This window comes from Bombina bombina, chromosome 8 (assembly GCF_027579735.1).
Source record: "Bombina bombina isolate aBomBom1 chromosome 8, aBomBom1.pri, whole genome shotgun sequence".
NCBI classification, from domain to species: Eukaryota; Metazoa; Chordata; class Amphibia; order Anura; family Bombinatoridae; genus Bombina; species Bombina bombina.
The window spans coordinates 286,384,404-286,410,056 of record NC_069506.1 but is presented as its reverse complement, the minus strand read 5'-3'; the positions used below and the strand labels follow the sequence as shown (position 1 = coordinate 286,410,056).

At 41.4% G+C, this 25,653-nt stretch overlaps 1 protein-coding gene across 4 annotated transcripts in view; it reads left to right on the top strand.

The window, feature by feature from the left end:
* The first annotated feature begins 3,576 nt into the window (after positions 1–3,576).
* Positions 3,577–25,653, top strand: part of TMEM201 (transmembrane protein 201) — a 138,028-nt gene continuing 115,951 nt past the window's right edge. For 2 of the 4 annotated variants that reach the window (XM_053691439.1, XM_053691438.1), the window contains exons 1-3: positions 3,577–3,769; positions 20,214–20,334; positions 21,223–21,417. In XM_053691439.1, coding sequence (XP_053547414.1) covers positions 3,681–3,769; positions 20,214–20,334; positions 21,223–21,417 — 405 coding nt within the window. In that variant the 5' untranslated portion in view covers positions 3,577–3,680. The remainder of the gene's footprint in view (positions 3,770–20,213; positions 20,335–21,222; positions 21,418–25,653) is intronic. The other 2 variants (XM_053691437.1, XM_053691440.1) reach the window with 2 other exon arrangements.

Below are 25,653 nucleotides of genomic sequence, written 5' to 3'. Positions count from 1 at the left end.
GTGGCGGAGGCCCACTGCCTTTTTGCTGTCAGCGATCCCCATTCCAGGTGTGGACAACTGAGAAGTAGATTTTCACAACAGGCAATCCTTTCACCTAGGGGCATGGTCTCTCCATCCCGAGGTGTTTGCAGAGTTATGCAGAGAGTGGGGGATGCCGGAGATATATCATGGCCTCCCGTCTCAATACCAAGTTGCCCAGGTACGGGTCTAGGTTGAGGTATCCTCAAGCGGATCTTATACTGTAGATGCACTAGCAGTGCCCTGGAGGTTCAAACTCTTATCTCTTTCCTCCTTTATTGCTTCTTCCTCGTTTAGTGGCCCACACCAAAATGTAGCGGGCATCAGTGATCCTGATTGCTCCTTCTTGGACGCGGTTTGTGGATCTGGTGGGGATGTCCTCATGTCTGCCATAGAAATTACCTTGTAGCAGGGATCTGCTGATACAGGGTCCATTTGTTCATCTAAATCTAGATTCTCTGAGGCTGACTGCGTGGAGATTGAACGCTTAGTCTTAGCCAAGAGGGGTTTCTCTGAGTTATTTATACTCCACCATAAAGTGTGGAGGACCTACTTAGATTGGTGTGAAGATCTTGTTTTATCCTGGCAAAAAGGTTAAGGTTGCAGAATACTATCTTTTCTCCAGGATGAACTGGAGAAGGGTCTATCGCTAGTTCCCTGAGGGGACAGATTTCGACCCTTTCAGTTTTACTGCACAACTGGCCAAGCTTCCAGATGTGCAGTCCTTTGTTAGGGCTCTGATTAGGATCATATCTGTGTTTAGATCTGGAGCTCCACCTTGGAGCCTGAATCTTGTTCTTCGTGTTTTGCAACAGACTCCGTTTGAGCCTATGCATTCAGTTGACATTAAATTGTTATCTTGGAAGGTTATCTTTTTGTTGGCTATAGCCTCTGCACGCAGAGAGTCTCAGATTTCTGCATTGCAATGTGAGCCCCCTTATCTGGGTTTTCATGCAGATAAGGCAATTTGACGCACTAAATTAGGTTTTCTACCTAAGGTGGTGTCAGACCGCATCATCAATCAAGAGATTGTTGTGCCTTCCTTGTGTCCTAATCCTCCTTCGAAGGAACGGTTGCTTCACAATTTGGATGTGGTTCGGGCTATGAAGTTTTATCTTCAGGCTACCAAGGAGTTTAGACAATTTCCTCTTTATTTGTTGTCTATTCAGGGAAGTGTAAGGGGCAGTAGGCTACTACTACTTACCTATCTTTCTGGTTGAGGAATGTCATCCTCTTAACTTACGAGACAGCTGGACATCAGCCTCCTGAGACGATAATGGCTCATTCTACCAGAGCAGTGGCTTCCCCAGGGCCTTTAAGAAAGAGGCTTCTATGGATCAGATTTGTTAGATAGAGGAATGCCCAATTAATATAAAACAAGCTGAATGTGAGTAGGCCAAGAAGGTTCCCTTTTCCGAATTTCCAACGGAAATGCATGGATGCTAGGGTGCCAATTTTGGTGCCATATTATAAGATCAATAATATTTGGCTCAGGCTAGATTTCATTTTTTTATATAGAGAGATGCCCAATTAGCATAAAACAAGCCAAATGTGAGTGAGCCAAGATGGTTTTCATAGAGTAAAAGCTTGGTTACTTATTCAGAATGTCCCATTGAAATGCATGGAAATTAGGGCACCAGGTTTGGTGCCATATTATATGATCAATATCATTTGGCTCAAGCTAGATTTATTTATTTTTATATAGAGAGATGCCTATTTAGCATAAAACAAGCCAAATGTGAGTGAGCCAAGATGGTTTTAATATAGTAAAAGCTTGGTTACTTATTCAGAATTTCCCATTTAAATGCATGGATGCTAGGGTGCCAGGCTTGATGTCATATTATATGATCAATATCATTTGGCTCAGGATAGATTGATTTTTTTTTATATAAAGGGATGCCAATTAGCATAAAAAGCCAAATGTGAGTGAGCCAAGATGGATTTCAGAGTAAAACCTTGGTTACTTATTCAGAATCTCCCTTTGAAATGCATTGAAATCATGGTACCAGGTTTGATGCACTATTATCTGATCAATAACATTTGGCTCAGACTAGGTTGGATTTTTTTATATAGAGGGATGCCCAATTAGCATAAAACAAGCCAAATGTGAGTGAGCCAAGATGGTTTTCAGAGTAAAAGCTTGGTTACTTATTCCGAATCTCCCATTGAAATGCATGGAAATTAGGGTACCAGGTTTGGTGCCATATATGATCAATATAATTTGGCTCAGGCTAGATTGATTTTTTTTTATATAGAGGGATGCCCAATTAGTATAAAACAAGCCAAATGTGACTGAGCCAAGATGGTTTTATTAGAGTAAAAGCTTAAAAACTTATTCAGAATTTCCCATTGAAATGCATGGATGCTAGGGTGCCAGGTTTGATGCCATATTATATGATCCATATCATTTGGCTTAGGCTAGATTTAATTTTTTTATATAGAGGGATAACCAATTAGCATAAAAGACGCCAAATGAGAGTAAGCCAAAATGGTTTTAATAGAGTAAAAGCTTGGTTACTTATTCAGAATCTCCCATTGAAATTATGATACTAGGTCTGGTGGCATATTATCTGATCAATATCATTTGGCTCATGCTAGATTTATTTTTTTTATATAGAGAAATGCCCAAATTAGAATAAAACAAGCCAAATGTGAGTGAGCCCAGATGGTTTTAATAGAGTAAAAGCTTGGTTACTTATTCAGAATCCCTAATTGAAATGCATGGAAATTAGGGTACCAGGTTTGGTGCCATATTATATGATCAATAACATTTAGCTCAGGCTAGATTTAATTTTTTTATATAGAGGGATGCCCAATTAGCATAAAACAAGCCAAATGTTAGTGAGCCAAGAGTAAAAGCTTGGTACCTTATTCAGAAATTAAATTGTCACGTTTGATGCCACATTTCATGATTAATATCATTAACTTTTCTAATTGTTTAATAAATAATTACTATAATGAATAAGAAGCTAACCTGAATAGGATGCTGGGTGAATAGTAAGTTAACTTCAATCTTCGAATAAGAAGCTGGCCGAATAAGTAGCTAACTTCAACATCATCAGGGCACAATACTAGTTTAACCACACTGAGGCAGGAAGGAGTTAACCTCACGCTGACCAGTTACTCACATTGTAGAGCCATAGAGCTGTGAATAAAAAAACACTAAAACATTAAAGTGTCAGGAGCGCTGCTAATAACATATGCTACGAAATGAGATATATATATATACACACACACAATATGTATATATCAATTTTATTTCATGGTCTATAAAGACACGAGCAGATCAGTAAAGGCGCTGAGCGCGGGAAACCTGAGGTAATAGGCACTATGCAGCTCTCATTCACTAGTAGTGCGTGGGCGCTGTAACATAGGGAATCCCTAACTGCTGCGGATGAATCAGCCCACGAACGCCCAGCACGACGCGAATGAATCACACTCACGATCTCGGCCTTTCACGCTCGCCGCCCACGGGAGCCCCTGAGAGAGCGCTGTCACGCACGCGTGCGTAACTCGCCACGCCTACTATGCTCCTAGCTCCGCTCTCATTAGCTGCCCGGCTGGAGCAGACCCTGGCGGTTTGTGTTCTGGGCGGTGATTGGCTGGCGCCTGCGAATACAGAATATTGAGCTTGCAGGGCTCATTCAGCAATCAGCAGTCGCATGGAGGGCGTGAGAAGCGTGGGGCCCCTGGCCGGTCTGGCAGCGGCTACCGGTGTAACGGGACTGGTGCTCTACAGGCTGCTCCGGAGGTGAGTGACAACATATGGTGCTTACTCTCAACTAACCACCATGTGCCTTACGCGTCCTTGCCACTGTGTCATATTGTGTCACCCTGTGCGGTCATATTGTCACTCTGTGCAGCAGTGTCATATGAATCCCTGTTTTACATTGTCACCCTGTACAGTGTCATAGGAATCCCTGTGTAGCATTGTCACCCTGTGCAGTGGATAGGAATCACTGTGTAACATTGTCACCCAGTGCAGTGTCATAGGAATCACTATGGCAAATTGTCACCCTGTGCATCAGTGTCATAGGAATCCGTGTCACAGGAATCCCTATGTCACATTGTGTCACCTTGTGCAGTGCCATAGGTATTCCTGTGTCATATTGTCACCTTGTGCAGTGCCATAGGTATCCCTGTGTCACCCTGTGCAGTGCCATAGGTATCCCTGTGTCACCCTGTGCAGTGCCATAGGTATCCCTGTGTCACCCTGTGCAGTGCCATAGGTATCCCTGTGTCACCCTGTGCAGTGCCATAGGTATCCCTGTGTCACCCTGTGCAGTGCCATAGGTATCCCTGTGTCACCCTGTGCAGTGCCATAGGTATCCCTGTGTCACCCTGTGCAGTGCCATAGGTATCCCTGTGTCACCCTGTGCAGTGCCATAGGTATCCCTGTGTCACCCTGTGCAGTGCCATAGGTATCCCTGTGTCACCCTGTGCAGTGCCATAGGTATCCCTGTGTCACCCTGTGCAGTGCCATAGGTATCCCTGTGTCACCCTGTGCAGTGCCATAGGTATCCCTGTGTCACCCTGTGCAGTGCCATAGGTATCCCTGTGTCACCCTGTGCAGTGCCATAGGTATCCCTGTGTCCCCCTGTGCAGTGCCATAGGTATCCCTGTGTCCCCCTGTGCAGTGCCATAGGTATCCCTGTGTCCCCCTGTGCAGTGCCATAGGTATCCCTGTGTCCCCCTGTGCAGTGCCATAGGTATCCCTGTGTCCCCCTGTGCAGTGCCATAGGTATCCCTGTGTCCCCCTGTGCAGTGCCATAGGTATCCCTGTGTCCCCCTGTGCAGTGCCATAGGTATCCCTGTGTCCCCCTGTGCAGTGCCATAGGTATCCCTGTGTCCCCCTGTGCAGTGCCATAGGTATCCCTGTGTCCCCCTGTGCAGTGCCATAGGTATCCCTGTGTCCCCCTGTGCAGTGCCATAGGTATCCCTGTGTCCCCCTGTGCAGTGCCATAGGTATCCCTGTGTCCCCCTGTGCAGTGCCATAGGTATCCCGGTGTCACATTGTCCCCCTGTGCAGTGCCATAGGTATCCCGGTGTCACATTGTCACCCTGTGCAGTGCCATAGGTATCCCGGTGTCACCCTGGGCGGTGTGTGCCCTATATTACTGCAAATGCTACTCAGAAATTAGTTTATAAACGCTATGTCTCTCTAGGGAGAGAAGAAAGGTAGCTATATGTATGTACAAGTGAAATACCCACAAGCTATAGAAGACTAGGAATGTCAAACTTCTGTAATAAATTTATATGCTGTTATAGAAGGACGGCTGCAGGTATTCTTTGAAGTTGCTATGTATTGTTACTGCTAGTAAACCCACCTTACCTTGTATACCCCTTGTGCTGTAAAACAAAGTAGCCCTGCTTTAGCACAAGCACTCAGCTACTTTGCAAGCGTTGGCAGCTTTTGATGCAGTTGCATCCTATAAATTAGTTTGTGAGAAATGTATATGAAACAGTAGCCAGATGAGATTGAGTAGCAGGAGGGGAATTCTATAAATAAAAATATAGGTAAAACATTTCACTAATAGGAGTAATATTTTAGATGCCACAGCTTCCTGGCTCCTAAAATTTGTTATAGTAATTGTACAAATTAATTGCACTGCATCATAATCATTGCAGGATGCAGCTTGTCGTCTAACATAATACAGCTGCTGGTGTAAGGACAGCAGGAGTATACGTTTCTTTAAGTGGGGCAGGTAGAATGGCCTCTGGACCGGCTGCTCAAAGCATTTTTGCAGACATTGCTAGGATGATTTTCTTGCATGTACTACAATTAAGATGCAGTCCTTCCTATCAGTTTGTATCTTTACTGTCCCGTAAACTGGTACATAGACACAATGCTAAAAGGGACAGTCTGTTCATGATTGAGATAGGGCAGCATGCAATTTGAAACCACTTTCCAATTTACTTTGATCATATTTGTTTTGTTCTCTTGGTATTCTTTGTTGAAAGCTAAACATGGGTAGGCTCATATATGCCAATTTCTAATCCCTTGAATGCTGCCCCTTATCTCAGTGAATCTTGATAGTTTTTACAGCTAGACAGAGCTAGTTCACTTGTACCATAGTTAACATTGTGCTCACTCAAATGGAGTTACCTAGGTGTCAGCAATGATTGGCAAACATGCAAGTCTGTTAAAGAACTGACATAAAGGGCAGTCTGCAGAGGCTTAGATACAAGGTTATCACATAGGTAAAACGTATATTAATATAACAGTGTTGGTTATGCAAAACTGGTAAATGTGTAATAAAGGAATTGTCTATCTTTTTAAACCATACAAATTCTGTAGTAGACTGTCCCTTTAAGTTTAAGTAAGATGCTATCACTGGTCAGAGCATGTTGGTTTTACATTAGAATGTCTCTAAAATCATGAGCATTTTTTCACAGCTTGGTGTTTGTGTCCTTTGCTAACTGTGTGATGATTAAAGGGACACTGAGCCCAAATTTTTTCTTTTGTGATTCAGATAGAACATGCCATTTTAAGCAACTTTCTAATTTACTCCTAGCCAATTTTTGGTTCAGACTCTGGACAGCATTTGTTTATTGGTGGGTGAATTTATCCACCAATCAGCAAGAACACAGGTTGTTCAACAAAAATGGTCCGGCATCTAAACTTTACATTCTTGCTTTTCAAATAAAGATACCAAGAGAATGAAGACAATTTGATAATCGGAGTAAATTAGAAAGTTGCTTAAAATTGCATACTCTATTTGAATCACAAAAGAAAACATTTGGGTTCAGTGTCCCTTTTTTTTTTAAAGGGACATGAAACCCAAAATTTATTTCATGATAGAACATACAATTTTAAACAACGTTCCAATTTACTTCTGTTATCAAATTTGCTTTATTTTTTTGGTATCTTTTGTTGGAGGAGCAACAATGCACTACTGGAAGGTAGCTGAATACAGCATTTGAGCCAATGACAGATTCATATCTGTGAAACCACCAATCAGCAGTTTGCTTGCAGTAGTGCATTGCTCTAGAGCCCATCTAGGTATAATTTTAAAAAATGGATAGCAAGAGAACAAAGAAATAGATTATAGAAGTAAATTGGAAAGTTGTTTAACATTGTATTCTCTATCTGAATCCTGAAAGAACATTTTTGGGTTTCATGTCCATTTTAACTTACATGAGGGATTAAACACATAGCTAAAGACTTTCTCAGGAGACACAACCCCTTGAGGCTTTTGACCCAATTGTCATTAACGTACGATTCCTCCTCTCATTCTATATGTTTACTTGCACCTTGTTACTTGGGTTTAATGAGCTCTAATTGGTCACACATAAAAGGATACCAGATAAACCTATTCAAGGGGCTTTTTAAAGGGTTATGTTCCTAGCAGGGGGATTTGTGTTAAATCAAATCTATTTTAATTGCTTTTTAAACCACAAGTCAGTCAGCCTCAATTTAAATCATGTTTTGCTACATAAATGTTTAATTTTTCGAATAATAACTTTTCAGATAATTTTTCCAGTTATATAACTAAATCAGTCATTTTCTGAAATACATAGATAATTATGAAATTGGGAGATGAACTAGCTCCAGCTTGTTAGCTTAAAGTGATGGTAATTAAGTGTTTGTGAAACGCAAGGATTTTCCAGTGCCACTGATAAAGGGGACTTTCAGTCATGAAGTTTAAAATACTTCATGCTGAAAGTTCTGTTATTTTCCTTTAGTATATGCCGCGCTAATCGCCTCAGGCAGCCCACGGCAGAATGCTATTTTATCAGTGAGGTGACATTTGCACCTCTTAGCCAATCGCTGTGCAGCCCAGTTGACATTATGCAGTATGGCTAGCATCACCTCATTGATAAAATAACGTTCTGCCATGGGTGCTAGAGGCTAGCACGTTATTGGCTAGCATCACCTCATTGATAAAAATTTCTTTGTGTGTCGGACGGTCTGAGCTGCTCGGCACAGCATACGCTGCAGGCAAATAAATGAACTTTCAGCCTGAAGTAGTATTATACTTAATGTACAAAGCCCCCTTTTATTTGTTGCACTGGTAAATTCTATAATTTCAAAAACATTAGGATTTACCATCCCTTTAATCATTCATCTTTGATTAACTTTTCAGCTGTACTTTATTGGAAGGAGAAAAATAAGCATTACCTTAATAACAATTTAAATAGTTCAATTTAACTAATGAAAACATATTACCTTAATGATAAACAATTACATTTTTTCTTTAAAGTGATAGTAAATTTTCCTGATCTTGTAAAGCTATCCAGAATTTTTGCAATAAAGGGACGTTAATTTTTCATTTTGAAATGCATATTTGCTATAACCTCTTTTTCATGGTTCCATTATAATACCCTTCCAGCCGCCCACGGTAAAAAAAAAAAAAATTATTTCCGATTCCATAAGGTGACATGCTCACCCTTATCCAATAGCTGTGCTAGCCATATGACACTCAACCGTTTGTATGCAGAGCTTTTGCATTGATGTTGGATATATCCTGTGCATATATGGAAATGGCTGTAATATCAAATGGTTTGCAACAGAACAGCACGGAATGTAACTGCATTCATGCTATTATCCCTCTATGTTCCTTTTAAAACGTGCAGGCTCAAGTGTGCACGTGTCTTTAGCACTCTATTGCAGCTATGTGCATTGTGCAGTGCCAGTGCTGCTATTTAGTGCTAGACAAGGGCACACTAAACCAATACTATAATAAATCTGTTTACACCATTAACGTTTTTTCTTTTCTTTTTTACTTTACTGTCCCTGTAAACTCCTTAGCAGTGCTGTGATCTGCATTTAACCCCTTGGTCACCAAAGTCTAGGTTTGCACAAGGGCCCCTTTGTGGTTGGGTCTGATCGTCTGTTGTTGAGGGTACATGAACTGACAGAGGCACTTATGTCTCCTGCAGGCTAGAGACAAGCAGCTGCAGCAGCTGATTGGTTTGTACAGCAGGAGTTTATTTCTGGAGGTCCTTGTACAAGAATATCCTCAGGGATTGATAGAAGGGCTTGTTTGTGTGCATAAGCTTTGTTTGTACACACAGTGACGTGCCGACCTTGTACTCTGAAATGTAGCTGTTTATACAACAGAGAGCATTGCACGTGCTTTCTAGAAACACTTGTGGAGGTGTCCCCCCCCCCCCCCCCCTCCTCACCAATAAAGCTGTGGGACCTGTCCTTTAGTCACTGACTATTTATTTTAAGTTTAAGTTGTGCACAAACATTAATTTCCTGCTACTTTCAATTTAATGAGGGTCCCAGAATAAGACCTTTTTTTTCACTTTCTGCAGTGAGCCCCCAGCCTCTGTGAGCCCATCATCTATCAATGTATTGCCATTTTGCAACGCTGCTCTATATTTGACTGTACTCTTCAAATAGGGTTTTGCTCTGGCTGTACTGTGTTAAAGGGATAAAAACCCCACAATGTTTTTCATGATACAGATAGAGTATGTCAATTTACTTCTGTTATCTAATAAGCTTTGTTCTCTTGGTGTCCGTTGTGCAAAAGCACACCTAGGTAGGCTCAGGAGCAGAAATGTGTTACTGGGAGCTAGCAGCTGATTGCTGTTTGCATATATATGCCTATTCATTGGCTCACCTGATGTGTTCAGCTAGCTTTTATTAGTACACTGCTGCTAATTTAACAAAGGCTACCAAGAGAATGAAGCACATTTAATAATAAAAGTAAATTGGAAAGTTGTTTTAAAATTGTATGCTCTATATGAATAACAAATATAACATTTTGGGTTTCATATCACTTTAAGGAAAACTTACAGAATGCAACCAGAGTGTTTGAAGAGTGTTCCTATATTTGTCCAAATCTTTCTACATTTTCTGCGATGACATCTTAATATCACATGTTCTGCCTTGGGGGATCAGGGTTTATCTGCTGTTTTCATATGTACATGATTGGCTGTTTTGCTTTCATTCTCCATTTAAAGCCATATTTGTGAAGTCCTCATTGATGAGGCTCTTAAAGGGACATAAAACAAATGTGGTAATTTGCAGCATTTTGAAGAAAGTCCATTTAAAGTGACATAATAGCCAAAATTGTAATGCGCATATCATTTAACCCTTTCGTGACAGGGTTAAAGTGCCTACATCGGAACAACTGTTCCGATGTAGACAAATTGAAACTACGCGATCGTGCATACGATCGCGAGATTTCAATTATTGGATCGCATCTGGGGGGCGTCCCTACAATCCTAGGAACGCCCTCCAGACCGCGATTAAATCCCTGAAGCACAGAAGGCTTCAGGACAGCCGTTAGTTATGACGTTCCATTCCGTCATAACGGCTTTAAAGCCCAGTCTAATTATGACGGAATGGAACGGCATAACGGCTTTAAAAGGTTAATAGAAAAAATAGCAGTTTATTTCTGTTGGCACACATGTTGCTGATGGTAAACGTTGTGTTTCATTTGCATGTAAACATATGATGCACAGTCAGCAGTGGCTTTTAGTAATCACTGACACAATACATGCCACGCTTGCTTTTATTAACCCTGTACACAATACATACCACGATTGCTCTCTTTAGTACACGTGGCACGCACAACGTATGTGGGTATGACGCTGAATTCAGATGCACACTGCTACGCGCGTGCATGAAACATCTGATTTTTAGTCTATATTGTATATAGTTTGGTCTACTCCTGCCCTGTCAAATATTTTTCAGCCTGTATGTTTTTATGTGAAAGCAATATTATTGTACAGTAATTACCCCAGTGCTTCGGTGCGCTAGGAAGGGTTCAGCAAGTGATCGTGTATTGGGCCTTTACTGAGAAATCCCACTTCTGGTATTTTCCCTCCCCTTGTGTTTTCTGTGATTTTATTTATTTTCTAAAAAAAAAGTGTGTATGCATTTTTCACTTCAGCTGGTACTTCACAAAAACAAATAGGATTCCCTGGCTGATTCTAATTGTAAGAACGTAATGCAGTGTTTTCCCCACAACCTTTTCAGCGTGTGCACCACCCACTGATTTTACTCACCACCCAGCTCAAATTTTAGCCAATATTAAGCTAAAATTAGCCAATATAAAAAATGTTAAACTTTTTTTTCTCTTGTTAAGTGTGTTCAGTCCACGGGTCATCCATTACTTATGGGATATATTCTCCTTCCCAATAGGAAGTTGCAAGAGGATCACCCAAGCAGAGCTGCTATATAGCTCCACCCCTCACATGTCATATCCAGTCATTCTCTTGCAAGTCTCAACAAAGGAGGTTGTGAGAGGAGATAGGAGTAACATTCTTCAATCAAAAGTTTTATTATTTTAAAATAGCACCGGAGTGTGCTGTTTGTTCTCTCAGGCAGTATTTAGAAGAAGAATCTGCCTGCGTTTTTTTCTATGATCTTAGCAGACGTAACTAAGATCCACTGGCTGTTCTCGCACATTCTGAGGAGTGGGGTACCTTCAGAGAAGGGAATAGCATGCGGGGTCCCCCGCAAATGAGTTATGTGCAGTAAAATATTTTCTAGGAATGGAATTGACTATGAAAACACTGCTGTTACCCATATGACGTAAGTACAGCCTTTAATGCAGTAGTAGCGACTGGTATCAGGCTGATAAATGTATGCGCAGTTGAGTTATTTTCTAGGGACTAGAATTTAACTTTAAATACTGTTAGTACTGAAATAAATGTATGAGCCTTAACTGCAGTAGAAGCGACTGGTAGCAGGCTTAGTGATAACTTTGCATAACACTGGAAAGTTGTTTTTTAAAACGTTTACTGGCATGTTATTCGTTTTGTGAGGTACTTTGGTGATAAATCTTTTTGGGCATGATTTTTTTCCACATGGCTAACGTATATTTCTGCATAGACACCATTATATCAGGTCTCCCACTGTTGTGATATGAGTGGGAGGGACCTTTTTTTAGCGCCTTGTTGCGCAGTTAAAATTCTAGCAGTGTCTTCCTGCTTCTTCCTCTTTGATCCAGGACGTCTCAAGAGAGCACAGGGGTCTGCAAAATTAATTTTTGAGGGAGGTAATCAGTCACAGCAGACCTGTGACAGTGTGTTTGACTGTGAGAAAAGCGTTAAATCTTAAATTGATTATCCGTTTTGGGTATTGAGGGGTTAATCATCCTTTTGCTAATTTCATACATTTACTGTTTAAAATTGGTTGCTATAAACGTATTAGTTCATTGTTATTTCAATTGTGACCGTTTTTTTGTGTTTTTAAAAGCGCTGCAGCGTTTTTTATATTGCTTGTAAACTTATTGAAAGAAATTTCCAAGCTTGATAGCTTCATTGCTAGTCTGTTTAAACATGTCTGACACAGATGAATCTGCTTGCTCATTATGTTTAAAGGCCAATGTGGAGCCCAATAGAAATATGTGTACCAATTGTATTGATGTTACTTTAAATGTCTGTCTTTACCGGTAAAGAAATTATCACCAGACAACGAGGGGGAAGTTATGCCGCCTAACTCTCCTCACGTGTCAGTACCTTCGCCTCCCGCTCAGGAGGTGCGTGAGATTGTGGCGCCAAGCACATCAAGGCACTTACAAATCACTTTACAAGATATGGCTAATGTTATGAAAGAAGTATTATCTAATTTGCCTGAGTTAAGAGGCAAGCGCGATAGCTCTGGATTAAGGACAGAGCGCGCTGATGATATGAGGGCCATGTCTGACACTGCGTCACAATTTGCAGAACATGAGGACGGAGAGCTTCATTCTGTGGGTGACGGATCTGATCCAGGGAGACCGGATTCAGAAATATCAAATTTTAAATTTAAGCTTGAGAACCTCCGTGTATTACTAGGGGAGGTATTAGCAGCTCTGAATGATTGCAACACTGTTGCAATCCCAGAGAAATTATGTAGGCTGGATAAATACTATGCGGTACCGGTGTGTACTGACGTTTTTCCTATACCTAAAAGGCTTTCAGAGATTATTAACAAGGAGTGGGATAAACCCGGTGTGCCTTTTTCCCCTCCTCCGATATTTAGAAAAATGTTCCCAATAGACGCCACCACACGAGACTTATGGCAGACGGTCCCTAAGGTGGAGGGAGCAGTTTCTACTTTAGCCAAGCGTACCACTATTCCGGTGGAGGATAGTTGTGCTTTCTCAGATCCAATGGATAAAAAATTAGGTTACCTTAAGAAAATGTTTGTTCAACAAGGTTTTATATTACAGCCCCTTGCATGCATTGTGCCCGTCACTGCTGCAGCGGCTTTCTGGTTTGAGTCTCTGGAAGAGGCTATTCGCACAGCACCATTGGATGAGACTTTGAACAAGTTTAAAGCCCTTAAGCTAGCTAATGCATTTGTTTCGGATGCCGTTGTGCATTTAACCAAACTAACGGCTAAGAACTCCGGATTCGCCATTCAGGCGCGCAGAGCGCTATGGCTTAAATCCTGGTCAGCAGATGTAACTTCTAAATCTAAATTGCTTAATATTCCTTTCAAAGGGCAAACCTTATTCGGGCCCGGCTTGAAGGAGATTATTGCTGACATTACTGAAGGTAAGGGTCACACCCTTCCTCAGGACAGGGCCAAATCAAAGGCCAAACAGTCTAGTTTTCGTGCCTTTCGTAATTTCAAGGCAGGAGCAGCATCAACTTCCTCCACTCCAAAACAGGAAGGAACTGCTGCTCGTTACAGACAGGGTTGGAAACGCAACCAGTCCTGGAACAAGGGCAAGCAGGCCAGAAAGCCTACTTCTGCCCCTAAGACAGCATGAAGAGAGGGCCCCCTATCCGGAAACGGATCTAGTGGGGGGCAGACTTTCTCTCTAAGCCCAGGCTTGGGCAAGAGATGTCCAGATTCCCTGGGCGTTGGAGATTATATCTCAGGGATACCTTCTGGACTTCAAAGCTTCTCCTCCACAAGGGAGATTTCATCTTTCAAGGTTATCAGCAAACCAAATAAAGAAAGAGGCTTTTCTTCACTGTGTACAACCTCCTAGTAATGGGGGTGATCCACCCAGTTCCGCGGACGGAACAAGGGCAAGGATTTTACTCAAATCTGTTTGTGGTTCCCAAGAAAGAGGGAACCTTCAGACCAATCTTGGACCTAACAATCTTAAACAAATTCCTAAGAGTTCCGTCATTCAAAATGGAGACTATTCGAACCATCCTACCCATGATCCAAGAGGGTCAGTATATGACCACAGTGGACTTAAAGGATGCCTACCTTCACATACCGATTCACAAAGATCATTATCGGTACCTAAGATTTGCCTTTCTAGACAGGCATTACCAGTTTGTAGCTCTTCCCTTCGTGTTAGCTACGGCCCTGAGAATTTTTACAAAGGTTCTGGGCTCGCTTCTGGCGGTACTAAGACCGCGAGGCATAGCGGTGGCTCCGTACTTAGACGACATTCTGATACAAGCGTCAAGTTTTCAAAATGCAAAGTCTCATACAGAGATAGTTCTGGCATTTCCGAGGTCGCATGGGTGGAAAGTGAACATGGAAGAGTTCTCTGTTACCACTCACAAGGGTTCCCTTTCTAGGGACTCTTATAGATTCTGTAGAGATGAAGATTTACCTGACTGAGTCCAGGTTATCAAAAATCCTAAATGCTTGCCGTGTCCTTCATTCCATTCCAAGCCCATCAGTAGCTCAGTGCATGGAAGTAATCGGCTTAATGGTCGCGGCAATGGACATAGTGCCATTTGCGCGCCTGCATCTCAGACCGCTGCAATTATGCATGCTGAGTCAGTGGAATGGGGATTACTCAGATCTGTCCCCTTTACTAAATCTGGACCAGGAGACCAGAGATTCTCTTCTCTGGTGGTTGTCTCTGATTCATCTGTCCAAGGGAATGACTTTTCGCAGACCAGATTGGACGATTGTAACAACAGATGCCAGCCTTCTAGGCTGGGGTGCAGTCTGGAATTCCCTGAAGGCTCAGGGATCATGGACTCAGGAGGAGAAACTCCTTCCAATAAACATTCTGGAATTAAGAGCGATATTCAATGCTCTTCTAGCTTGGCCTCAGTTAGCAACACTGAGATTCATCAGATTTCAGTCGGACAACATCACGACTGTGGCTTACATCAATCATCAAGGGGGAACCAGGAGTTCCCTAGCGATGTTAGAAGTCTCAAAGATATTTTGCTGGGCAGAGTCTCACTCTTGCCATCTGTCAGCGATCTACATCCCAGGCGTGGAGAACTGGGAGGCGGACTTTCTAAGCCGCCAGACCTTTCACCTGGGGGAGTGGGAACTTCACCCGGAGGTATTTGCTCAACTGATTCTTCGTTGGGGCGAACCGGAACTGGATCTCATGGCTTCTCGCCAGAACGCCAAGCTTCCTTGTTACGGATCCAGGTCCAGGGACCCGGGAGCGGTGCTGGTAGATGCACTAGCAGCCCCTTGGGTTTTCAACATGGCTTATGTGTTCCCACCGTTTCTGTTGCTGCCTCGTCTGATTGCCAGGATCAAACAGGAGAGAGCATTGGTGATTCTGATAGCGCCTGCGTGGCCACGCAGGACCTGGTATGCAGACCTAGTGGACATGTCGTCCTGTCCACCATGGTCTCTGCCTCTGAGGCAGGACCTTCTACTTCAGGGTCCTTTCAACCATCCAAGCCTAATTTCTCTGAGGCTGACTGCATGGAGATTGAACGCTTGATTCTATCAAAGCGTGGTTTCTCGGAGTCGGTTATTGATACATTGATACAGGCTCGGAAACCGGTTACCAGAAAAATTTACCATAAGATATGGCGTAAATATTTACATTGGTGTGAATCCAAGAGTTACTCATGGAGTATGGTTAGGATTCCTAGGATATTGTCTTTTCTACAAGAGGGTTTAGGAAAGGGTTTATCCGCTAGTTCGTTAAAGGGACAGATTTCTGCTCTGTCCTTTTTCACAAACGTCTGGCAGAGAACCCAGACGTCCAGGCTTTGGCTAGGATTAAGCCTGTGTTTAAAGCTGTTGCTCCTCCGTGGAGCTTAAACTTGGTTCTTAAAGTTCTTCAGGGTGTTCCGTTTGAACCCCTTCTTTCCATTGATATTAAGCTTTATCTTGGAAAGTTCTGTTTTTGATGGCTATTTCCTCGGCTCGGAGAGTCTCTGAGTTATTTGCCTTACATTGTGACTCTCCTTATCTGATTTTTTATTCAGACAAGGTAGTTTTGCGTACTAAACCTGGGTTTTTACCTAAGGTTGTTTCTAATAGGAATATCAATCAGGAGATTGTTGTTCCATCATTATGTCCTAACCCTTCTTCAAAGAAGGAACGTCTTTTGCATAATCTGGACGTAGTCCGTGCCCTGAAGTTCTACTTACAGGCAACTAAGGATTTTCGGCAAACTTCTTCTCTGTTTGTCGTTTATTCTGGACAGAGGAGAGGTCAAAAGGCTTCGGCCACCTCTCTCTTTTTGGCTTCGTAGCATAATACGTTTAGCCTATGAGACTGCTGGACAGCAGCCCCCTGAAAGAATTACAGCTCATTCCACTAGAGCTGTGGCTTCCACCTGGGCCTTTAAGAATGAGGCCTCTGTTGAACAGATTTGCAAGGCTGCAACTTGGTCTTCACTTCATACCTTTTAAAAATTTTACAAATTTGACACTTTTGCTTCTTCGGAGGCTGTTTTTGGGAGAAAGGTTCTACAGGCAGTGGTTCCTGCCTTGTCCCTCCCATCATCCGTGTACTTTAGCTTTGGTATTGGTATCCCATAAGTAATGGATGACCCGTCGACTGAACATACTTAACAAGAGAAAACATAATTTATGCTTACCTGATAAATGTATTTCTCTTGTAGTGTGTTCAGTCCACGGCCCGCCCTGTCTTTTTTTTTTGAGGCAGTTCTAAATTTTAATTAAAACTCCAGTCACCACTGCACCCTATAGTTTCTCCTTTCTCGTCTTGTTTCGGTCGAATGACTGGATATGACATGTGAGGGGTGGAGCTATATAGCAGCTCTGCTTGGGTGATCCTCTTGCAACTTCCTGTTGGGAAGGACAATATATCCCGTAAGTAACGGATGACCCGTGGACTGAACACACTACAAGAGAAATAAATTTATCAGGTAAGCATAAATTATGTTAGTTTTTTTTGTTTTTTTAATTCTTCAAATTATCATTGCATAATTTGTTAAATAATGCAATTGATGTGTGAATTGGATAGCAAAAAAATTATATAATATTAGAAAACATTACACTGCCCTCACCCGGCTACTTTATAATAAACACTCGACTGTGGTGAACACTGGTAATGGCTGCCGAACTTGCTTTGTACTGAAAAGGTTACAGCTTGGCAGAAGTGGGTGAGGACTTGGGCTCGCTTAGTGTTAGGGGTTATCGTGTTACAGTGCATCAGGAACAACAAGTAGGTGAGGACTTGGGCTCGCTTAGTGTTAGGGGTTATCATGTTACAGTGCGTTAGGCACATGCTGTGAGGCTGCATAATAATCACCTGTTGGTGAGCATGCAACTGTCTGTCTTGGTATATCCCCTGGAGCAGACAGTGCCACCGATTCCTAAGGCTCCTCCCCGTTCTCTTCACTACCACATCTCCAAAGTTTTCCTTTTTTTTTGCTACACATAAGTAAATATTTTATGTTCCCTTATCTCTTGATGATGGTCTTGTGATTTATGTATTTACAAAAACTGGCACGGCTTGTTAAGGTGCGCCCAGCTCTGTCCTTCCCTTTTCTGATCTAGCCAAATGCATTGCACATCTGATCTAGTGGTAGCATGTTATTGTTAGGCATATCTTGCCAAATCATTCTCTGTATAATAATAATCCTATTTGCAAATAGGCTTTTGAACTGGTAGCATAGTTTTGCACTTTACCCTACAGCACAAGGCAAATAAGATTAAAGGGACACTGAACCTATTTTTCTTTTTTTTTCTTTTATGATTCAGAGCATACAATTGTATGCAACTTTCTAATTCACTCCTATTAGCAGTTTTTATTTGAAAAGCAAGACTGTAAGCTTATATATAATTTTTTTTTTTCTTTCATGATTCAGAGCAGCACTTTCTTATTTACTCCTATTATACATTTTTCTTAATTCTCTTGCTATCTTTATTTAAAAAGCAAGAATGTAAGTTTAGAAGCTGACCAATTTTTGGTTCACAACCTGGGTTGTGCTTGCTGATTGGTGGCTAAATTCACCCACCAATAAACAAGTGCTGCCCATAGTCCTGAGCCAAAAATTGTCTGTCTCCTTAGCTTAGATGCCTTCTTTTTCAAATAAAGATAGCAAGAGAATGAAGAAAAATTGATAATAGGAGTAAATTAGAAAGTTGCTTGAAACTGCTGTTGTATCTGAATCATTAAAGAAAACATTTTGGTTTAGTATCCCTTTTAACTTTCATTCCTTTTTCAAATTTACCAAGAGAACAAAATTTTTTTTTAATAGTTATAAATTAGGTGCATACAACTGCTGCTGTATCTGCATAATGAATGAAAAAAATTGGTTTCAGAATCTCTTTAACATACTATGTGTTTATTAGGGTTAGCGTTGGTTGATTTCTTTATAGGACAATTCACAGGTGTAAATTGAAAGAGCTGTAGAAAATGTAACTTGCTAGTATTCCTGGATATGTTGTACTGTTTTGGATCCTGGCATGTACCCAGTTTCCTCTATTACCAAGTGAATGATTTATGGAACTGGACATGTAAATAACAGATTGGTCTATGTATTAATGATTTGTAAACAGTTAAATAAAAAAAATCCCAAAAACCAAGAATCCACGTTTTACTACCATCTTACATTCATCATGTTATATCTATATACCCCAAGGCAGAACATAGAGTGATCTGAGATGTCATCGCAGAAAATGTAGCATGTCTGCAGAAAGAACAGGAACTGTTAGCACTTTAACTTTTCAGTGCTGCTCCACATTAGGCTGTTCTTTTTAAACAGAGCTGTTCTCTGGCTGCATTGTATAAGTTTTCCTTAACACAGTGCACCCAGAGCAAAGTGCTGTTTGAAGACAACAGTCAAATATGCAGTAGTACATTGATTGTTGTCTGGCTCTGAGATTTTTGCAAGCTCGTTCCCTAGCTTTTCACAGTCTGCAAAGCTGTTTTCCTCTGAATGTAAAATGTTCGTATGAGCAATGCACCTTTTTTTATTACTACATTTCTATGTTAGACTAAGAGAAAAGGAAACAAATTAATTCAAGAGACATTATACAATTACTTTTTTTGTCTGCAGCTAATTTGTAATGCAATTTTCAACTACTGCGCTAGATTATACAACTTTAAATATTGCTTTATTCTCCAGTTAACGAACACATTGCAATTGATCTGGTGCTTTAGTGTAACTGACAAATTTACAATTTTATTTTATTTAAAAATTACCTGCAGAAAAATTTTCACAAAAAAATCTCATCGCAGAAAGTGAAAAAAAGTTCTGTCTCTGGGTCTATATACATAAACTTTTAAGTGGTCCCCAAATAAATGTATCTGGGTGCTCTGAAGTGTAACATAAATATTCGAGATTGCAGTTGCACATATGAGGTTTCGCTCACCTCCGAATGCGGAGAAAGGAGGGTTTTTGTGTGCCACTCGGCTATTTTTGTTGTCGCATTTTTTCTTGTGCAACAGCATGGCACTAAAGTCTGTGCAAGTCCATATTTTAGTGCATTGCTGTTGCAAAAGAATAAAAGCAGCAAAAAAAATGGGCAAGCAGCACGAAGAGCCGCCTTCCGTATTTAAAGGTGACCGATACCTCCTTAAAGGGACATGAAACCAAATTTTTTTTCTTTCATGATTTACAAAGAGTATGCAATTTTAAACAACTTTCTCATTTTCTTATTATTGAATTTGCTTCATTCTCTTGATATTCTTTGCTGAAAAGCATATCTAGATAGACTCAGTAGCTGCTGATTGGTGGCTGCACATAGATGCCTCATGTAATTGGCTCACCCATGTGCATTGCTAATTTTCAGCAAAGTATATCTAAAAAAATGAATCCTATTAGATACTAGAAGTAAATTGGAATGTTGTTTAAAATTGTTTTCTCTACCTGAATTATGAAAGAAATGTTTTGGGTCTAGTGTCCCTTTTAATGCACTGTCTAATATACAAACCACTGTTGTGAGTGTGTCACTGAGGCAAAGGTAGCAGCTGACTTATGCTGCTTCAATCTTTTGGTCTCCAGACAGCTCAAAGTGTTGGAAACTTGTCACATTAATGCCACTGCAGTCTTTATACTCTGTATCTAGTGGTGGTAAAAAAATGTATTTTATTTATCTTTTTTTTTTTTTTTTTTTTTTTTTTTTTCTTCTCTCTCTCTCTCTCTCTCTAGGAAACGTCCAACCCATGTGCAAGTCAACTGCTGGTTCTGTAACCAAAACACTGTTGTACCATATGGCAACCGAAACTGCTGGGACTGCCCTACCTGTGAGCAGTATAATGGCTTCCAAGAGGTGAGTTGTGATAGTGCTGTGACCGGCCTTTTAATTCTCAACATTTCTCTAGAAGGTACAAGGGACAGAAGCTGACGGGCAAGATCACAGCAGGTAGCAGATCTTTAAAGGGGTAGTGAACCTTAAACCTTCACTTACGCTGCAACGGGCACGTGATGGAAGTAGTTTTGTTTGAGATATTAAGACCTAAACTTACCCTTCCCTGCTCTTCAGCCAGCCCGTGTGCAGCCTTTTTATTTTTATCTATTTTCTTTAAAAGGACAGAGACTGCTGACAAGTCAGGGTAGCGATGTACGTGCGAGCTCTGTAGGTAGGTGATGTTATGCAGGTGAACGAAGCCCATGTGAAGTAGAAATTCATTTTTCCATTAGTTAACAATGTTGGTTTAGACTTTAAGATGACTTCTGCTTGAAGATATGACACAAAGGATGCAAGCACAGGCATGTTCTGTATAGCCGTATTTGTCTAAAAATCACTCAGCTGGAGAGGTGGGACCATTGGTTAAAGGGACATTCTGCGCTATGGACCATAAGGATATTTTAAAGGAACATAGAAGTGCAAAAAGAAAATGCTCTGTATTAAAGCATTTTATTGTTGCACTATTACCTGCATATAGCCATATTTAATACTTCAAAGGGGTCAGTAATGCACTTCTGGGAGGGCACATCTGGTGAGCCAATGACGCGGTATGTGTGTAGCCACCAATGGCCAGCTAAGTAGTGCACTGTCACTGTGTGTGTAGCGCAAACTCAATGTACAACTAATTGTTACTAATAAGCACTTCTTCTGTATTGTCTCTATGAATAGCACTAGTATTTCTGATGTTTGTATGGGCTGTGTAGTGAGTGGTTTTTCTTTTGGTGACATTTTATTATTATTCCTCTGTAGAATGGCGACTACAACAAACCTATCCCTGCGCAGCACAGCGAGCACCTAAACCATGGGGTGTTTGGGGGGAGCAGCTTTGGTGAAGTGGCAAAACCTCAGCAGTGGGTCAACTGCCAGATGCTGCTGTGCAAGAAATGTAACAACAACCAAACCACCAAGATAAAGCAGATGTCATCTTTTATACCCAGGGAAGAGGTGGGTACCAGAATTATGCAGCTATATGGGTAGATTGTATTTATTTATTTTTATAAAACAACCTGAATAAAACCATAAATGTTTTATTAATCATATAACATTTATTTTAAATTCTAAATACAATCTATTTGTGTGTGTGTTTTTTTTGTTTGTTTGTTTTTTTCTCTGTGTGTTGGGCGGATTAATAACAAATGCAAATCTATACCATAAAAATAAATGAACTGAATAGGTTGATTCAGAACTGCCAGGTGAGTGTTTGAGGCAGTATATACTAGCACTCTGCCGCTCTCATGGCTGCATTGAGGAACAAAAGTTATTTTATATTTTGCTTATGTTTGATGCCTGATTTGAATCCAGTAGAACACCGTTGAGGTAATTTAAAGTGATGGTAAATCCTAGTGTGTGTTGTGTGTTTTTTTTTTTTTTTTTTTTAAATGCCACAGTGAGCATTTCAGGCCGCCCACGGCAGAACGCTATTTTATCTATGAGGGGATGTTGGCCAATACTGTGTTAGCCTCAGGCCGCCCACGGCAGAACGCTATTTTATCAATGAGGGGATGTTGGCCAATACTGTGTTAGCCTCAGGCCGCCCATAGCAGAACGCTATTTCTCCAACATAGGTGTGTCCGGTCCACGGCGTCATCCTTACTTGTGGGATATTCTCTTCCCCAACAGGAAATGGCAAAGAGCCCAGCAAAGCTGGTCACATGATCCCTCCTAGGCTCCGCCTTCCCCAGTCATTCTCTTTGCCGTTGTACAGGCAACATCTCCACGGAGATGGCTTAGAGTTTTTTGGTGTTTAAATGTAGTTTTTATTCTTCAATCAAGAGTTTGTTATTTTAAAATAGTGCTGGTATGTACTATTTACTCTGAAACAGGAAAGAGATGAAGATTTCTGTTTGTAAGAGGAAAATGATTTTAGCAACCGTTACTAAAATCGATGGCTGTTTCCACACAGGACTGTTGAGAGGAATTAACTTCAGTTGGGGGAAACAGTGAGCGGACTTTTGCTGCTTGAGGTATGACACATTTCTAACAAGACTCGGTAATGCTGGAAGCTGTCATTTTCCCTATGGGAACCGGTAAGCCATTTTCTTAGTTTAAGTAAAAGAATAAAGGGCTTCATTAGGGCTTAAAAAACTGGTAGACATTTTTCTGGGCTAAAACTATTACTTTACTAAGTATATTTGGCAGATTATTACTTTTAATAGTTGTTAAATCTTGGGGATTGTTTTAATAAAAACGGCAGGCACTGTATTGGACACCTTTTTCACTGGGGGCCTTTTCTAGTCAGACAGAGCCTCATTTTCGCGCCTCTAATGCGCAGTTGTTTTTGGAAAGCATGGCATGCAGATGCATGTGTGAGGAGCTAAGAACCACTGAAAAAGCTTTATAGAAGGCATCATTTGGTATCGTATTCCCCTCTGGGCTTGGTTGGGTCTCAGCAAAGCAGATACCTGGGACTGTATAGGGGTTAAATGTAAAAACGGCTCCGGTTCCGTTATTTTAAGGGTTAAAGCTTTCAAATTTGGTGTGCAATACTTTTAAGGCTTTAAGTTACTGTGGTGAAATTTTGGTGAAATTTGAACAATTCCTTCATACTTTTTCACATATTCAGTAATAAAGTGTGTTCAGTTTGAAATTTAAAGGGACAGTAACGGTTTTATTGTAAAACGTTTTTTGTGCTTTGTTGACAAGTTTAAGCCTGTTTAACATGTCTGAACCATCAGATAACGATGTTCTATATGTATGAAAGCCAATGTGTCTCCCCATTTAAATATATGTGATATATTTGTGTCATAATGTCCAAACAAAGTAGGGATAATAATGCCATAGATATGATATTGCCCAAGATGATTCCTCTAATGAGGGGAGTAAGCATGGTACTGCATCATCCCCTTCTGTGTCTACACCAGTTTTGCCCACACAAGAGGCCCCTAGTACATCTAGTGCGTCAATTCTTATTACCATGCAACAATTAACGGCTGTAATGGATAATTCTATTGCATGCATTTTTTTCCAAAATGCCTACTTATCAGAGAAAGCGTGATTGCTCTGTTTTAAACACTGAAGAGCAAGAGGACGCTGATGATATCTGTTCTGACATACCCTCACACCTATCTGAGGGGCCAGGAGGGAGGTTTTGTCTGAGGGAGAAATTTCAGATTCAGGGAAAATTTCTCAACAAGCAGAACCTGATATTGTAACTTTTAAATTTAAATTTCAACATCTCCACGCACTACTTAAGGAGGTATTATCTACTCTGGATGATTGTGACAATTTGGTCATTCCAGAGAAATTAGGTAGATGGACAAGTTCCTAGAGGTTCCGGTGCCCCCCGATGTTTTTCCTATACCCAAGGAGTGGGAAAGGCCCGGCATACCTTTTGTCCTCCCCCTATATTTAAGAAATTAGTTCCTATAGTCGACCCCAGAAAGGACTTATAGCATACAGTCCCCAAGGTCGAGGGGGCGGTTTCTACTCTAAACAAACGCACTTCTATTCCTATAGAAGATAGTTGTGCTTTCAAGATCCTATGGATTAAAGGTTAGAGGGTTTGCTTAAAAAGATGTTTGTTCAGCAAGGTTACCTTCTACAACCAATTTCATGCATTGTTCCTGTCACTACAGCTGCGTGTTTCTGGTTCGAAGAACTAGAAAAGTCGCTCAATAAAGAATCTTCGTACGAGGAGGTTTTGGACAGAGTTCAAGCTCTTAAATTGGCTAACTCTTTTTTATTTTAGATGCCGCTTTGCAATTAGCTAGATTAGCGGCGAATAATTCAGGGTTTGCTATCGTGGCGCGCAGAGCGCTTTTGCTTAACATCCCTTTCAAGGGTAAAACACTGTTTGGCCCTGACTTGAAAGAGATTATTTCAGACATCACTGGGGGAAAGGGCCACGCCCTTCCTCTGGATAGGTCTTTTAAGGCTAAAAAGAAGCCAAATTTTCGTCCCTTTCGCAGAAACGGACCAGCCTCAAATTCTACACCCTCTAAGCAAGAGGGTAATACTTCTCAAACCAAGCCAGCCTGGAGGCCGATGCAAGGCTGGAACAAGGGTAAGCAGGCCAAGTCACCTGCCACTGCTACCAAAACAGCATGAAGTGTTGGCCCCCGATCTGGGAAGGATCTGGTGGGGGGCAGACTTTCTCTCTTTGCTCAGGCTGGGGCAAGAGATGTTCAGGATCCTTGGGCGCTAGAAATAGTTTCTCAAGGTTATCTCCTGGAATTCAGGGAACTACCCCCAAGGGGAAGGTTCCACGGGTCTCAATTATCTTCGAACAGGCATTCTTACACTGTGTAGAAGACCTGTTAAGCATGGGAGTGATTCATCCTGTTCCATTAGGAGAACAAGGGATGGGTTTTTACTCCAACCTGTTCATAATTCCCAAAAAAGAGGGAACATTCAGACCTATTTTAGATCTCAAGATTCTAAACAAGTTTCTAAGGGTTTCATCATTCAAAATGGAAACCATTCGAACGATCCTTCCTACCATCCAGGAAGGTCAATTCATGACCACGGTGGACTTAAAGGATGCGTACCTACGTATTCCTATCCAAAAGGAACATTTTCGGTTCCTAAGGTTCGCCTTTCTGGACAAGCATTACCTGTGGCACTTCCATTCGGATTAGCCACTGCTCCAAGGATTTTCACAAGGGTACTAGGGTCCCTTCTAGCGGTGCTAAGACCAAGGGGCATTGCAGTAGTACCTTACTTGGACGACATCCTGATTCAAGTGTCGTCTCTGTCAAAAGCAAGGGCTCATACGGACATTGTCCTAGCCTTTCTCAGATCTCACAGGTGGAAAGTGAACATAGAAAAAAGTTCTCTGTCCCCGTCAACAAGAGTTCCCTTCTTGGGAACAATAATAGTTTCCTTAGAAATGAAGGTTTTTCTGACAGAGGCCAGAAAATCAAAACTTCTAAGCTCTTGTCAGGTACTTCATTCTGTTCTTCTTCCTTCCATAGCGCAGTCCATGGAAGTAATAGGGTTGATGGTTGCGGCAATGGACATAGTTCCTTTTGCACGAATTCATCTAAGACCATTGCACCTGGGCATGCTCAGACAGTGGAATGGGGATTATACAGACTTGTCTCCGACGATACAAGTAGATCAAATAACCAGAGATTCACTCCGTTGGTGGCTGACCCTGGACAACCTGTCACAGGGAATGAGCTTCCGCAGACCAGAATAGGTCATTGTCACGACCGACGCCAGTCTGGTGGGCTGGGGCGC